Source organism: Notechis scutatus, chromosome 1 (genome assembly GCF_049901735.1).
Source record: "Notechis scutatus isolate UNSWTSFEM ecotype Mainland chromosome 1, rNotScu1.2, whole genome shotgun sequence".
NCBI lineage: Eukaryota > Metazoa > Chordata > Lepidosauria > Squamata > Elapidae > Notechis > Notechis scutatus.
Window position 1 is genome coordinate 232511370 of NC_142009.1, and position 16790 is coordinate 232528159.

Consider the following 16790-nt stretch of genomic DNA (forward strand, 5'->3'; position numbering starts at 1 on the left):
AGGAACTTGGCACTGTCCTTTTCAGCACCATCTGGAGGGCGGACTGGGCGAGTCCCTGCGAGGGAGGTTCTTCCCTTCTCCGCCTTCGATTGGCCGACAGTTTCACTGCCGCTAATCTCGTGGGACAAACGCAGACTGAGAAACTCCGAAAAAGTAACTCGGCCGAGCCGAAGAAGTTCGGCTTTTCGGGTACGAAGGAGGGGCAGGCTGCCGGCCGGTGTGAGTCATTGTATTTTGAAAAATTGCCCTCCCCAGCTAGTAGTGATAGGACAGGAATCAGCTGTGCCAGTATTTCTTTATTATTGGAGAACAGACTGGGGTGGGATTCAAAGAGTCACTGTTAATTTATCTCTGTCTGCCTTCTCTCCATCCCTGGAATACCACAGGTTGAGAATTTCTACTCGCTATACAGATAAACTAATACAATTCAAAACAGTTTTCATTTGAATAGAATTCTTTATTCGCCAAGTGTGATTGGACACACAAGGTGCAAATGCTCTCAGTGTACATAAAAGAAAAGATACATTTGTCAAGAGTCAAGAATCATCAAGTACAACACTTAATAATAGTCATAGGGTACAATAAGCAATCAAATCTTACTAGGAAACAGTTAATATAAATCGTAAGGATACAAGCAACAAAGTTAGTGATACAGTCACAAGTGGATGGGTGATAAAGAGTGATGAAAAGATTAATAGTAGTAGTAGTGCAGACTTTGTAAATAGTTGGACAGTGTTGAGGGAATTATTTGTTTAGCAGAGTGATGGCGTTCGGGGAAAAACTGTCCTTGTTGTTCTGGTGTCTAGTTGTTCTGGTGTGCAGTGCTCTATAGCGTCATTTTGAAGGTAGGAGTTGAAGCAGTTTATGTCCGGGATGTGAGGGGTCTGTAAATATTTTCACAGCCCTCTTTTTTACTTGTGCAATATGCAGGTCCTCAATGGAAGGCAGGTTGGTAGTAATTGTCTTTTCTGCAGTCCTAATTACTCTCTGGAGTCTGTGTTTGTCTTGTTGGGTTGCAGAACTTGCTTAAGCATTATAGTGGCAAAACACATATCTTACTGGTAGCTTGGAAAGGGAGGGTGACAGGGGACGTATCACTAGTAAACTACCTCATCTTGCAGTTGCTCAGATACCTAAACTCAGATCAAATTTGTTTGTGTCTTGGGAAATTTTTATTTCAGGGATTATGTTTACTCTAGGGCCTTACAGTTGTTCTCTCTATTTTGTATTTATTCTAATGAAATGGTTGCATTGCAACAGGCCCAAAAATTACTTTGGAAGCCTAGAAACAGACTTTTCAAAACAACTGATTGAACATTGTGTGCCACAGCTGGATCTCTCAGCTAATGGGACTTTTTCTAAACTGTTAGAGAAAATGCTGAAGGATCCAAGAAAATTTGCAGTAGTGTAAATACAATTAAAACAGTATGGTGACAGAATTTTACATGTTTAAAGATTTTCAATAGGTCAACCTAAAATGTTATAAACAGTTTCAGCAGCAAGGTAGAGGGAAAGACAAAACAATGAATGAAGTATCTCTTAAATCAGAAACCAATGGATCATCAAACCAACCAACCTTGAGTTCTCACTAGAGACACAAATGAACAGGCTCAAATTATCCTATTTTGGACACATTATGAGAAGGACCTAGCTCTCTGGAAAAGACTGTAGTTCTGGGAAAGATGGAAGGAAAGAGAAGAAGAGGATGACCAGCACCAAGTTGGATGGACTTAATTTCATTGGCAATGAATGTATCACTGGAAGACCTGAAAATATTTTTTAGGGATCATGGAGGAAAATCTGTGTGTTCAAAAACAATTTGATGGCATATAATCAATAACCACGATTTAATTTCTAAATCTTGATGCACAATGAACTTTCCCAAAGCTTCCTTCTCTTTAAAAAAAAAACCTGCTTTTTGGCACCAGCAGATGAATGATTCATAGGCAATAAGCCAACCATAGGCTGATAGTGGTAAAGAATTAAGAGGATTCACTGCTCTGGCTTGAGAATGAAAGTCTGACATCAGGACTTCCACAGTACCATCCCTGGGAATAGTGGTTCTCTATGCATTGGCAGACCTTAAATGTTTGAAGTATAATTAAATACATACCTACCTGAATAGGAGATGTTTACAGGCAATTGTTACTGAGTTACTTACTCCCATTTTCTTACCCGTCTTCCATTGGAAGGTAACAAATGGGATGTTTGTAAAGGAAAAGAGAGCAGAAAAGAGGGAAGTCTGGAGACAAGTGAGGTTTGTCAGGAAAGCTTTTCTAATAGGCTAAAAATCACCTCTTATTGAAAACCCTTAATAAAATAACCAGGTTTGTCCCAGACAGCCTATTTAAAAACATCGAAAATTGAGTTTTCTCAAAGTGTATTCTCTAATTACTATTGTTTTATTTCTCATAATTACTTCTTTCTGCATGGAAGCCATGTGGTTTCTTGGGATGTCTTGTATGAACCATATCCCTGCTCACGTGAAAACCTTTCTATTTTTCTGCTTAGAGGTGCCATCTTTCACTTAGTCCATTAATGCTTTGGAGTGCCAGACCTCTAAATACAGCATTTTCATGACTGCCAACTAGGTCCTCTGGTCACCAAAACCATTGGGAAAGAGAGTCTCAAGAAAATCTTGATTCTTTGCCTGGATTTGCTCATTGCCTTACCAGCTAGGGGGAAAAAATTGCTGCAAAGGAAAAAAGAAAGGGGAAGGAAGGACTGAAGCAAATAATCCATGCAAGAAATTATTAAGACATAGGAGAGATTCTCCAAAAAATGAAAGAAAATGAAGTACACAGAAACATTTCAGCAGGAAGATGCTGAAACTGATGCAGAACATAATGGGAAAACATTAAAGCCTGACTTTGACTATGTCACCAGCTTCTGATCTGATGCTAAAGCAGAAGCATAAGAGTACTCAGCAGCAGTATAGTATATTGGTGTCTTCATGATGCTTTCACATACATACAGAAAAGAATAGACAGCATAACTAAGTTCACATGACAGAAAGTATTAGTTTGCCTGAAGCCATTGCCTAAATTAATACTAAATGCTAAGATGTTAGTAACACATTTCATCTTCCTGAGAACAAATTCCTTTGAAATCAGTGGGGCTCACTGCTAGGGCCCCACTTTTCTGGGAATTCAAATTCAGCAGGCACCCTTTGTTAGAGGGTGTGCTCAACATATGCAGACTATTTGCACGCATGCAAATATGCAGGTTGCTATTTATATAGCAGAATAATATTCTTCTCAATATCATCTTGGATGCCCAGTGCAAGTTTAGCCCAACTATCAAAAATACCAGCTGTTTAATTTCAATTTATGGAAAAAGAAAGCCTCACTTCTATATGAATTACCCCTTGAAGAGAGGAAAATACAAGAAATTCACACAGAGCATTGATCAGAAAACTGTCTTTTATCTCTTAAAGACAAACTGTCATATAACTAACCATAGGGCAGGCTAGAAATAGACACAGGGTCAGTAGGAGAACATCTTCTCCTCAGCTGTTTGTCATCATTTGCCAAAAGATGGCAAAAGGACAAAAGGCTTTTAGGTGAAAAGAGAGAGGAAAGTTGCCAACAACACTTTTGAGTGACATCCATACTTGGAATCTGAGTGATGTGCTGGAAGTTTCATCTTACAAAAATGTATGTAGGGCTCAGGACAAAACCTATAATTTATTTCATTTCATTTACATTTATAAGCAGTCCTTGCGTTACCAGCATAATGGAGCTTGCCCTCTACAGTGGAAGGTCAGGACAACATTAAATGAATTGCCTCAATCAATGGCCAGTCATCACTGCTTTCTCCAGTATATTCTCTAAACATGGAGTTATTAAGTGGGAGCTGAGGGGTGGGGGAGATCCTGGGAGGCCTAGCGCAGGCAGAAGACCATTTGTTTCAGGCTTCTCAAGGCCTACCCCACTCCGCATGCAGGCCCACCACACGGCTGACTGTTTTTCTAGGGAAAAACAATGGGGAAGGAAAGCACTGCTTTCTGAGCCCCCTACCAACTGCCCATAAGGAGACTGCAAAGCTGTCCTGCTTTTTGCCTGGCTTTGGGAAGCCAGCCCTTGCATAAAAGGCAGCTTTAAAATGAAATTCCAAAAACCTTTCCCTTGTTTAATCCCCTCCCTCTGTTCCCTCCCGCAAAGAAAACGACATTTCTTCCCCCCCCCCCCAAAAAACTGGGAGGGACAGACTTCCCTCCCCCTCCATTACCCCAAGTTAGGTATTACAACTAAACTCTGCTCTCCAGTCTCTGTCCCTTTTAAAAACCTTGCCTTGACTCCAGAATAAAGGAACACAGCAAGCAAGGAAATAAAATCTTTCTGCAGCTTTTTCCCCTGGACTAAAAAAAAAAAAAAAGGTCATCGCCAAAAATTGTGCAACAAAATGCAAGCTTTGGCTGTCTGTCTGACTGCCTGTAGGAGTCTACAGCCTGGCTTTTAAGGGCTCTAGGATTAAGTGTTACTCATTACAGAGCCTCCCTATGATAGGAAGCAACAGTGGCTGGAAAGAAAGGGGCCAACTGGAGGGCTTCAGCTGCTGTTCTCTTTCTCCTTTAGTTCTCAGCAACATGCAATGTTGACCGTTCCTGGTTCAATGGCTGGTTCATTGGGCACCAGAACTTCCAGACTGAGCATGAGTGAGTATAAACTGGAGAAGAGGCCAAGGCACAGAAATGTGTGTGGGAGGGGGAGGCCTTCCAGGCAGTCATAGATCATACATTGCTGATGTTAAGCAGGGCTGGCATGTTTTGGACCTAGCAAAAGTTCTGGGATCATCACCTGACACCTTCTTTTCTTCTTGCAGCCTTTTCCCCACCATGCCTCGACACAATTACTACCAGGTGGCTTTTCTGATCAAATATCAGTGTGCCAAGCTCAATGTTCAGCATGAGTTCAAGCCCATCCTCACAGCTTTTGCAAATGCAGTAAGTTCAACCATCTGAAGGAGCCTGGGCATCACTGGCAGGGGAGAGGGAAAGGGTGAAAGTTAGGTAAATAAAATTAAGAGGATAACTGGTGGCAAAAAGATATCGTTGTCAATGATTCTCTTCAGGGGTGGGATTCAGTCGGTACGGACCAGTTTGGGCAAACCAGTAGTTGCGGCAATCAGCTGGCCCTGCCCACCCACCCTTGGACTAGTCTGTCCTATATTTCCTTTGTTTGAAGCCCAGCTGACAGGCACGACAGAGTGGATTGCTGCGCCTCAGCTGTTTTACTCACCGGGGCTGCAGTTGAAGGTAAGTTTTAGAGCTGTTTTCAAACACACCGCATGTGCTCAGTGAACCAGTTGTTACACCGGTTGAATCCCACCACTGCTAGTCGTTTCTGGCTCTAGGGGCAGTGCTCATCTCCGTTACAAAGCCAAAGAGCCAGCACTGGTCGAAGACGTCTCTGTGGTCATGTGGCCAGCATGACTAAATGGCAAAGGCGCACGGAACGCTGTTACATTTCCACCAAAGGTGGTCCCTATTTTTCTACTTGCATTTTTACATGCTTTCAAACTGCTAGGTTGGCAAAAGTTGGGACAAGTAACGGGAGCTTACGTCGTTACGTGGTGCTAGGGGTTTGAACCGCCGACCTTTCTGATCGACAAGCTCAGCATCTTAGCCACTGAGCCACCGTGTCCCTTATTATTATTTTAATTGTTACAATAATTATAGTAATTATTACAATTATTAGACAGATTTAAAGTAGACAAGAATTTATGGTTATGAACATTGTAAGACTAAATTTAATCGCAGTAAGATTATTGTATGCACAAAGGTGAAGATATTCAGCACTGCCCATAATGGAGAAATGGTTGGTAAAGATCATGAAACTTTCCAGGATGGCTAAAAAAAAATTAGCTGACTAGAGAAAACACAGCATGTACATTTATTGCTGACTGACCCATTATAGGATTATTATTTTTTGCACAAAATGGGAAAAAATGAACTTATGATTTACAGTTTTGATGATTAGACAGGATAGACTATAAGTAGATTAAAAAGAAGATAGTGATGTTGTAAATACAGAGTAAGGAGTACATTTATAATTACAGTTTACTACTGTAAAATAGATCAGAAGGTATTTCTTTGTATCTTTCTTTTCTATTTTTCTTTCCTTTTTTCCCTTTTTTGCTTTTTCCTTGATTTGTCCTTTCCCTTTTCTTCCTTTATATAGTTTGTAGTAGTTTTTAATCTTCAATTTTAGAAACTTTTAATAAAACTATGTGTATGTATATACACACACAAACACGTACATACTTTATGTCTTCATCCCCACCTGCCTACATTGCAACTTAAAGGTGAGGGATGGGGAAGAAAGAGAAGGTTTGTGGGACTATGGGTAGGGAGTGCAAAGTGAGTTTGCTCCCCCCAGTATGGAGCCAAACAAAAGGATGTCCACTGGGAAATGCTAAAATGAATGGAGCAATGAGCATTCAGAAGGGGTGGAGAAATAATTTGAGGAAAGTGCCTTGGCTTAATGGGCCATTGTTGGATTGACCTACAAAATAACACTGTATAAAAGGCTAATTGCTGACCAGAAGTGAGCATAGGAATTTGGCAACCCCGGATGAAATGGCCACACAGGGCAGAGACCAGCTTCTGAACGGAAGGAGCCATACCAGGAGCTGTAGGTTGGGGCTTTCCCTAAACCAAAATGAAGAGCTGCCCACCATTTGTTCAGAATGGTTTAAAGGAGCTTGGGACAGAAAACAGCCGTTTTATAGCAGAGCTTCAAAGCCCAATGGAGGTGCATTTATGATGAACTGGGAATGAGGAAAAAATGTCATCGTCTTTTATTGCATTCAAAAGGAGAAGGATGGCCCCTACTGTTGATGCACCAGGCAGAAAATGTGGGTCTCCCTTAAAAAGTGAAATCTTCTCCAGGTCCAATTTAGCAATCATATGGAGGTTACTTACTGTTTTCTTCTGATTTGGGATGTGTGTGAAGGGATATCTCAGTCTATATAACCCTGGGATTCCCAGGAAATTCCCCTCTAACCACTAACCAGTTTCGACCACGTTTGCCTTGTCAAATCCATCAAGGCCAACTAAATACTACTACACTCTTTAATAACTAATAAATCAGCACAGAAAGACCCTTACTTTTTTCTTCCTCCTATTATTGCCTCCCTCCATTATTGCCATAGCGTCAGAATTTAGCTTATAAATTCCTCAGGAAGCAACCTGAACTTTGCTTATTCTCTGTGAGCTTATGTTATTTCATTGCCATTGTCTGTCTACATGTCTATGGAGATTCTCAATCATCCAGGCCATGGTTGTCTCAAAGGCATGCTTTTCTAAAAGGCAACTGAACTGCCTTGATTTTTTTCCTTGAAAAAGCATTTCATTTCTCATCTTAGAAGCTTCTTCAGTTCTGGCTGAATGGTAAGGAATGGAAGGATTTATATTCTTTGCGGTCATCTGATCGGTAGCACCCTGAAGGTTGGTCATTTGCTCTCTGAGAGATGGCATTTAGGTGACTCTGGGGATGGGAGAATATAAATCCTTCCATTCCCCACCATTTGATCACAACTGAAGAAGCTTCTTAGACAAGCAAAACATTTTCAAGAAAAGAACCAAGAAAATCCAGTTGCTTTTTAGAGAAGCAATTTGGGACATTTCTGTGGGCATACTAGTTCAGAAAAATCCTAATGTGCTATATATATATATATGGTATTCAGCTCTGTTTGGGTATTTTCCCACGTCATTATAGTTGTGCTTTTAAAGTTGTAGCGACGTTTAGGCAGAATCTCATCTGCCATCATCAGGTTTGTGTATTGGGTTCATCTGTGAGTCAGGTTTTCACAGCCATTTCTGTTTTAAATTTGGTGCTAGCCTATTGCTGTGTTAGGATGGTTTTTTCTTCATCCTGATTAGTTGGGAGTCTTGGTCTGTGTTTATTGGTCTTGGAGTTTGCTGTGTTCTGTTTGATTGGTGTTTCTAATATCTTCTGTCTGTTTTGTAGCAGGTTTTTTTTTGTCTTGATTGGCTGGCAACATAGTGTTTCCTGTGTTGGGGGCTTTTAGAGTGGCTTGGCTTCGGGTGAATGGCTAACTATTGTTTATTAGGAAGCTAGGTTTCATCTGGGTGGCTGGTTGGGGTGTGTTTGAGCTGGAGGTATCGGGGGGGTCTGTTTGTGCCCAGGTGTTTGCTTGGCTTGTGGTGTGGAGATTTTTTTGTTTGTGAGTGCAGACTTCCAGATAATTGACAGTCTGGTGGAGTCATCTCTTCTATTCATGTTTTCAGGTCTTTTTTCAATCTCTATGGCTTCTCTGATAATTCTTCAGCTAGGGTTTTGGTACCATTGAAGTTGATGCTATGACCTGTGGCTTTCATGTGTTGGACTAGTGAGGAAGTGTGTTCCAGCTTTTTTACTGTATTTTTGTGTTCATCCAGGCGGGTACAGGTGTGTTTTTGTGGATCAGGCCTGTGATTTTGCTTTTGTGGAAGCCGTTGGCTGTCAGTACATTAGTCAGGGTGCATAGTTCACTATTTATGTGTTCAGTTTTTATGTACACATAAAGACTGAACTATGCACCCTGATTAAAGTGCGGACAGCCAATGGTTTCCACAAAAGCAAAATCACAGGCCTGATCCACAAAAACACAGTGAGACATAATAGAGACCTAGAAGATGAACAGACCTATGGAACAGCTGTCCTGCCCTACATAAGAGGTACTACAGACAAAATCAGTAAGATACTACACAGCCATCACATCAAGACTGCCTTCAAAACAGACAGAAAAATAGCAGCCATCCTAAGAAACCCCATAGATAAAATTTACCTGGAAAACCAAGGCATATATGAAGTCCCCTGTGCATCATGCCCTGCCACATATATCAGACAGACCAATAGAAGAATAAGTACGTATACATACACACACACACACACACACACACACACACACAAAGTTCCCTTTATTAAAGTGCTGATTTTGCTTAATAGAAAATGCCATAACTTCTTTTAAAAAAAAATAAAGTTCAGAAATATTTCAAGTCTATTCTATGTATAGTTCATGGCAAACAAGTCAAACTTGTCAAGTGATACAATACAATGCTGCGTGTGTTTTCTGCTATAATGATAACATAATGTCATTGGCCCTACTAGACTTGTAGGCAAGGAGGAGGAGGAGAACAGTGCAAGGGTGAGATGAGGGGTATAGCCAGGGTCTAAGGGATAACAGTCCTGGAGCAGATGGTTTTGGTTGTATTGAAGACCAGAACCAGCAAAACCATGCAGACCTGCATCCTTCATCTATTCACAGCCTCTCAAGGACTTCAGCCCCTGAAGTTCAGCCACTCTACCAGAAGCAGTGGCAGGTTTTAAAAGCATAACAGCAGAAGCTACTTATAGATAGTTCCCTTAGCCATTCATTCATATGATTTAACCTCCAGACCCCTTATCATCTTTGCCATTCTTCTCTGCACTCTTTCTAGGGTCTCAGCATCTTCTTTGTATTGTGGTGCTCAAAACTGTATTGTCACACCCCTGTTGGAGTCTGAATCTGAGGAGGAAGACAAACAGCTGACAGGAAGTGGGAGTGTGGCTCCTGTTGGCTGTGGAGGAAACTGGGGAAGGGCAAAGTCTGGCTGGGCAGACCAGGGGAGAGGGAGTTCAGGGGAAGACTCAGGCCCACCCCCTCTTCATCCTAGGGCATGCAGGGAGGAACGGAGGAGAGAGCAACATGGGTTGCATGGCTTACAGGGGAGGAAAGGGCCCTGATTCCCTTCATTAGCCACAACTGGGAACAGAGTTTTTAAAAGATGCATGCTGAATGTGGCATCTGTTGGGAACAAATGTGAGTTTATCTTGTGTTTACTTTGGTTATCTGAGTTCCTGGCATCCTCCCAACCATGTTGAGTTATTGCCGTGCCTTCACATCTGGAATTCCTTCTCCTGCCTTGCCAGACTAATTACCTCATTTTGTCTTGTTTGGACTTACAGTTACAGTTTTTGTTGACCACGTTTTGGACTTGATTCTCTGCAGCCAAAGGCTGTTCCTGGGAGTTTTTCTCCAGCCAGAAGGTAACCAGGACAATGCGGGCAAAGTTGGAGCTAATAAAGGGACTCCTACTGATTATCTGACTGTGTTGCCTTTGTGCCACACCCCTGGTCATCACATGTATGCAGTATTCCAAGTATGGCCTCACTAGTGCAGTATAGAGTGGTACTGTCACTTCTCATGATCTTGATGCTATCCTCCTGTTGATGCAGCCTAGGACTACATTAGCTTTTTTTGGCAGCTGCAACACATTGCTGACTTATACTATTAGTCCAGGACACTTAGATCTCTCTAAAAGGTACTACTGTTGAGCCAGGTACTGACTATTTTGTATCTATATGTTTGGTTCTCCCTGCCTAAGCACAGGACTTTACTTTTCCCACCACTGAACTGGATTTTGTTGGATAGGGCCAATGCTCAATATGTCAAGATCCTTCTGAATCTTAAGGCTATCTTCCAAAGTGTTAGTAATTCCCCCTACCTTGATTTGATGAGGCACCTTCAATCCCCTCAGATTAATTTCTTTCATAAGCCATGGTGGTACAGTGGTTAGAATGCCATTTTGCAAGCTAACTCTGTCCATAGCCAAGAGTTAAATCCTGACCGGCTCAAGGTTGACTCAGTCTTCCATCCTTCTGAGGTCAGTAAAATGAGGACCCAGATTGTTGAAGACCTCTTTGTAAACCACTCAGAAGGTGCTGTAAAGCACTACAGAGTGGAATATATAAATCTAAGTACTATTGCTATTGCTATTCATTGGTTCCCAGGTCACATCTGCCAGCTCCTTCAGTACCCTGGGATAGAAACTACCTGGTCCCAGAGATCTCAACTTGTCCAAAGTGGATAGATGTTCTCTTACCAATTCCTTGCTTATTTTGACCTGCATTCCTATTCTGTCCCCCACTGTGCTGGTTTAGATAGGTTGTACTATTTTTCCTTTTGCATAAAGACAGTTAGAGAGAAGGAACTCAGCAGTTGTTTTCTTCCTACTACCTGTCACCTTCTTGCCATCTTCCCTGATTAGCGGACTGATTATTTCTCTGACTTTCTTCTTGTTCTTTACATAGTGAAAGAAACTTTTTTGTTATTTTTAAACCAATTGTTGCAAGTCTTAGCTTATTCTAACCTTAGCCTTCCTGGCTCCATCCTTGCAGATTCGGACTGTTTGCTAGTATTCTGTTCTAGTTATGTGTCTCGCTTTCCATTCTTTATACTTGTCCTTTTTGTCCCTCAGCTTTTCAGAAAACTCTTGATATAACCATGCTGATTTCATCTGGAATCTCTTGCTTTTCTTTTTCTGTGGTATTGTTTTTGCTTGAACCTTTATCTTGTTTTTTATGAGTATCCAAAGAATCCTGGATTGTTTCCCCCCTAGGATTTCTATCAGTGGACTCTTCCCTCTCTCTTAGTTTATTGAAGTTAGCTCTGTTAAAATTTGAAACACATGTCTAACTTGGTTTGGTCACCTGCACCTGCATTATGGTTAATTCAAGTATGACATGGTCACTCTTCTCCAAAGTTCTTACAACTTTCACTCCCTCAACCATTTCATCCCTATTAGTAAGACTCAAATCCAGCATAGCTGATCCTCTAGCTCAGTGATCCCCAACCTTTTTGACGCTGCGGCCCGGTACCGGCATCAGCTGGGCGCCATCTTTTGATGAAAAGGCGGTGACCTCACGGCACCATCAAAGGCATCAGCGCTGGAGCGCTTTCGCCGAAAGCTCACGAGCTATTTTTTGATGAAAAGTGCTTCCGGTGACCTCGGAAAAGCTCACCGGAAGCACTTTTTCATGAAAAAAAGATGGCGGCGCCCAGCAAGCCGCGGCCCGGTAGGAGTTGTTCCGCGGACCGGTCCCGGTCCGCAGACCGGTGGTTGGGGACCCCTGCTCTAGCTCCCTCCTCCATCTTTTGAATGACAAAGTTGTCAGTTAGCTAGGCATGTCAGGAGTCTGTTTGATCTCACTAGAAAGTTTGTTTCCCAGTTAATGTCAGGGTAGTTAAAAGTCCCCCATTACTATAGTGGCATATTTCCTGCACAGTTCAACTAACTGATTAGCAAAAAGTTCAACTATTTCCTTTGCTTGCTTGAATGGATGGCCTGTAGTACACATGTATAGCAATGTCAATTTTTCCCCTCTAATATTTACCCAAATACTATACAAATACTATAGGTAAAAAGGATTCTTCACTTCTAAAACATCTGTCTGAGTTTGCATATCTCTGGACTGTGGCAGACATCCAATTAACTGTCTTGCCTGATGGCAACCAGCAGTGCTAGCACATAAAAAGTATTTATATTGCAGCAGTGACAGATTGCTCAAAACTAAGCAGCAATTAAATGGCATTTCCAAACAAGTTTGTAGAACATGTGATAGACATTTAAACGATGACTTTGGAAAACATTTCAAAATTGTTTTGAAATTCACGGACTAAATTAGTGAAGCAACTTAGAGAAGAAGCTGTAACACCACAAGATCAAAGCAATGAAAAGTGACAGGAATTCACAGAACTCAGCTGTCTAACAAGCAAGAATTTTTCATACATCATCAGAATCTGGGGACATCCACCCAAATCTTTCTGCACGATCCAGTACATCTTCTGACAGTTTGAGTGAGGCTATCAGGAATCAATGCAAAGTATGAAGCTATCTTTAATACAGAATCCACCTGAGCAGTTTGAGCATCTCATTCTTCATTTGAATACTTCTGATGAAGGACTCATCACTCCATATAACAAGCTTTCTATTGACTAAGTCTACCCAGTTGGAAAATTTATTCTTGATAGCTTGTATGAACTTCCTTCCATGTAATTTTAACCTATTGGTTCTGATCCTGGTCTCTGGGGCAACAGGACATGTCCACTCTTCTTCTGCATGACAGCCCTTCAAATACTTGAAGAGGGCTATCATATCTTCTGTACGCTCTCTTTTCTCCAGGTTGAAGATATTCAGATATTCCTTTTACACATTCCCTATAGTGTTTGGTTTCCTGATCCTTCCCCAATTTGGTAGCCCTTCTCTGCACTTCCTTCAATTCATATTGTCCTTTTTAAATTGAATTACTCAGAACTAGACACAATATTTCTAGCATGATTATGGAGAAATCATTGGGGGAGATACTTGGCTCTTGTACTACATGGGCAACTTTGGATAATCTGGGTAACTCCCATATAAAGTTTATGCAATAAAACCCAGTACAATCCATCCATTTAACAACAGAAACAATATTTCCCTCAGTGCTCATTTATTAGTATGGATCATTTAGTAGTATGGATCAACCTATGCTACAATGTACCCTACATGGGGCTATCCTCAAAGAGTATCTGGAAGCTCCAGCTAGTGCGGTGCAGAATGTGAGCAAGTGAGCCGTTCTGGGTGCCCCAAGGACTGTGCTATAACACCTCTACTGTGTGAACTGCATTGGGTGCCAGTTTGCTTTCAGTTCAAGGGGTTGGTTATTATCTTTAAAGCCACTCAAGGCATGGTACCAGAGAAGCTGTTTTGCCCGAATTACCTCAACCATACCACCTAGTCATGGTGAGAGGGTATTTTATGGATACCTTCAGTTAAAGAGATATGATTGATGGGATCTAGGGCAACAGACTTATCTCCCACTGCCCCGTCCTGTAGAACATTTTGCCCCTGGGGGCGATATTGGTCTCCATTTTTCTGGGGAAAAGCACGAAGACTTGTCTCTGCCAACTTGCATGAGAATCAAAGAGTAGCACACAACTTTAGAGGTGGTTGGTAACCATTCTGGCTCAGGAATTCTGGGAGTTGAAGTCAACAGGTCATAAAGTTTAGCAGTTTAGCCCTTCTGGAGAACAAAGTTTAATTCAGGCATAGAAAGTGGCCATAATAAATAAGCAATACCAAAAGATTTGCTTTATTCTCCTTTTGCACCTCCAAAATGTAACAGCAGATTTGCCCAAAGCATTTATTTGCACTAATAATTAATAATAAGTCCATCAACATTCATTAGTCTCCTTTCACTAACTTGTCTTATACACTTATAGAAGAGGCATGTGGATAATTATATTATGTTCTTTATCCTTTTATGTAAGGTACATCCAGGAATGTCAGGGAGTTGTGGCCCATAGTTTTTCTCCCCATAGTTAAGCTTGCCTAAGTATTCTCTAGTGCTTGTGAATTACATCCAGGAACTGACTGATTTCTATTTAAATAAATCATTGATTTATTTCCTTCATAGGCTGCTTCCGATCAAGGCTCTCAGCCCCTGTAGTCTCCTTTGTTTCTTCCTTCTCCAAACTTCTCCAGTGCTAAGCTATGGCCCAGTTTGAATCTCCCCTACCAGGAGTTTCTATTCCCAGCTGCTGAATTTCTCTTTCCAGGTTCTCTCCTTTCAACTGCTTCCACTAAATAGGCTCTTGTACTCCACAATGAATAGGCAACTAAGGTAGTGTGTTTTTGTTTTTGTGTTTTTTTGCTAAACACCAAGTTTAGTGAAGTGGCAATGAAGGCCTTTCCTGGTATTGCTTTCTGGTCCTGAAGGCTGAACAATATGCATTTTTGAACAAACTTTCAGATCCTCAGACAGAAAGGAGATGCACAAGTTAAAAAGGGAACTATGAGAATGTTTGGAGCAGCAACACAAGGTTTCAGAATTCAGCTTATAAGAGTAATCTCCCCCGAGTGAACCAGGCACTTGCTTTCTTCAATTGCGGAGGTGACAAGGATGGCCAAAACTGTTCCACAAGGCATGGTGTTTGGCTCCTACTTGTGCAAGTAGGCATCCAACCAGAGCTGCCCCGATTCCTTGAGAGAACTAGAAGAAAGAATAGAAAAGAGGTAAAGCCAGCTCAGTCACAATGAAGAAGAAATCACAAAGAAGCATTAACAGTTGAGCAAGGAAATCTGGGGTATACACCAATGAACAAATGTGAATGGTAGGAGAAGAAATGTGTCGATCATCCAAGATAGAAGAACATGGACTGGAGAGAATTAAATTACAGGGATTACAGCAGTACTATCAGCTGGAGAGAGCCATGGGACTTATTTATGTACATAAGCTCTTCATGAAATGATATACAGGTAGTCCTCAAGTTACAACAGCAAGTGGGATCAGAATGTCTGTCACTAAGCAATATGGTTGTAAAGCACAATATTATCTAATTGCATCATAGCCATGACAATCCTGCCTTCATTAAAGGAAGATTGCAGGTCATTAAGCAAGGATCTCGTGTGACTATAACTTGCGATTTCCTGCCAACTTCCAACAAGCAAAGTCAATGGGGAAACTGGTAGGAAATCCAAAGTCTCAGGCAGCTTGCAAGCAGGCTGGCAGGCAGATGAGTGTTATGAAGTGCAGCCGAGGGGACTGTATAGCATTGTGCAAGCAATTGTGGCTGGGGGTGGTGGAGGGATGCTGTGACACCATACAAACACAGCCAGGTGAAGGGCGTTGCTACACAATTTGGGCAGGGAACACTGTAGGGAGGTGCATGCTATGAAGTACCAGATTCCTGAGATCTTGTTCTCTGTAGCAGGTTCATCAGGAAAAAAAGCAACAAAAAAAAGCAACAGCAGCGACTTGCAACCTTCCCTCTTGAGAATGATCACATGACTGTCAGATGCTGCAACTGTTGTAAGTGTGGACTGGTTGCCAAATGTCCAAATGACAATCACATGACCTGATGGTGGCGGGGTGGGGGAGAGTTGCTGCAACACTCAGAATTTCAAGGACTGTTGCAAGTACTATGGTATTCGTTCAGCACAATCACAATTTTGAACATTTGCTAAATGAGTGATCATTAATCAAGGACTATCTATAGGGTGAAATAGAGGTTTGCATGTGTGAATAAACCATTCAGTGAATAAGCCATGGTGGTGTTTTCATCACATTTTGAGGCTATAATTTTCAATAGTAAAAGGGGAAAGATTTATACATCTGAAGAGAAACCAGAGTATAAGGCTATACTTTTCAACATATTCAGTTCACACATTCATTTGTGACTTGTGGGAACCAAGTAATCCTATGAGATTTCTTCATGTGCTTACATCGATTTGCATGCCATTCACCAGCCAAATATGCATGGGATATCTTAGAACATCTGCATTTCCTTTCTATATGCTACCCTCTACCAATGCAATCTCAGAACTCTAAGACTTCCTCAAAGACAACTGGAGGACAAAGGTGGTGACAAACTAGCAACTCCTGTAATAAGCTCCTGACCTGTGACTGTCCTTAACCCTTCTGACTCAGTCCTATGGTCAAAAAATGCCAGCCAGAGGGAAGAAACGAACCTGGTCGAGCCCCAGTAATTATACTGGGGTCCAATACTTCCAATAAGGAAAGAAACAGGTGAGGATTGACTATCTCCCCACCACAGAGACAACACCAAATATGAGAAACAGAAGTACAATTTCAGGATCTCCTTAATCCCTATAGAACAAGTCAGGCTCCTCCTCAGCCTTCCAAAGCCTCAGCCCAAGTACCCTCCAGAGCAGGGGAGACATCCTCCTGAAACAAGTCACATGCACTTCCCACAACCACATTACTCAGCCTTTCTATGAGATCTGCCTCTTGTCTGCAGAAATCTTTATAGAACAAAATTTAAATCATACTGCAGTTCAAGGTAGACAGCTTCCAACAAGCCCTTGATTTGCAAATCCTCAGTGGCAATCAGGGGGTTAAAATGGCAGCAGAAGCTGGCCCCAAGGGCATTTTGGCAGTCTGTCCTTCAATGTCAAGAGGGCATCTGGAAGCAGTTAATGCAGCCAACTACAGCTGTGTTACACAAGAGCAACTCCTCCTAGA

General features: G+C 41.7%; 1 protein-coding gene and 1 long non-coding RNA gene across 5 annotated transcripts in view; one reads left to right on the plus strand and one right to left on the minus strand.

Annotated features, from left to right (window-relative positions):
- The first annotated feature begins 66 nt into the window (after nt 1-66).
- LOC113428781 (uncharacterized) lies at nt 67-16516 on the plus strand. Of its 3 annotated transcripts, none has more exons than XR_015746618.1 (4): nt 67-189; nt 4578-4657; nt 4825-5257; nt 15517-16516. It is a non-coding gene; the product is annotated as an uncharacterized LOC113428781 (long non-coding RNA). The 3 variants fall into 3 exon arrangements; XR_015746616.1 differs by having other exon boundaries at nt 124-219; XR_015746617.1 differs by having other exon boundaries at nt 124-219; nt 4825-4945.
- Nucleotides 14436-16790, minus strand: part of LOC113424550 (acyl-CoA (8-3)-desaturase-like) — a 41051-nt gene continuing 38696 nt past the window's right edge. For both annotated transcript variants that reach the window (XM_087950644.1, XM_026686298.2), the window contains exon 12: nt 14436-14798. In XM_087950644.1, the coding sequence (XP_087806770.1) occupies nt 14747-14798 (52 nt within the window). In that variant the 3' untranslated portion in view covers nt 14436-14746. The remainder of the gene's footprint in view (nt 14799-16790) is intronic.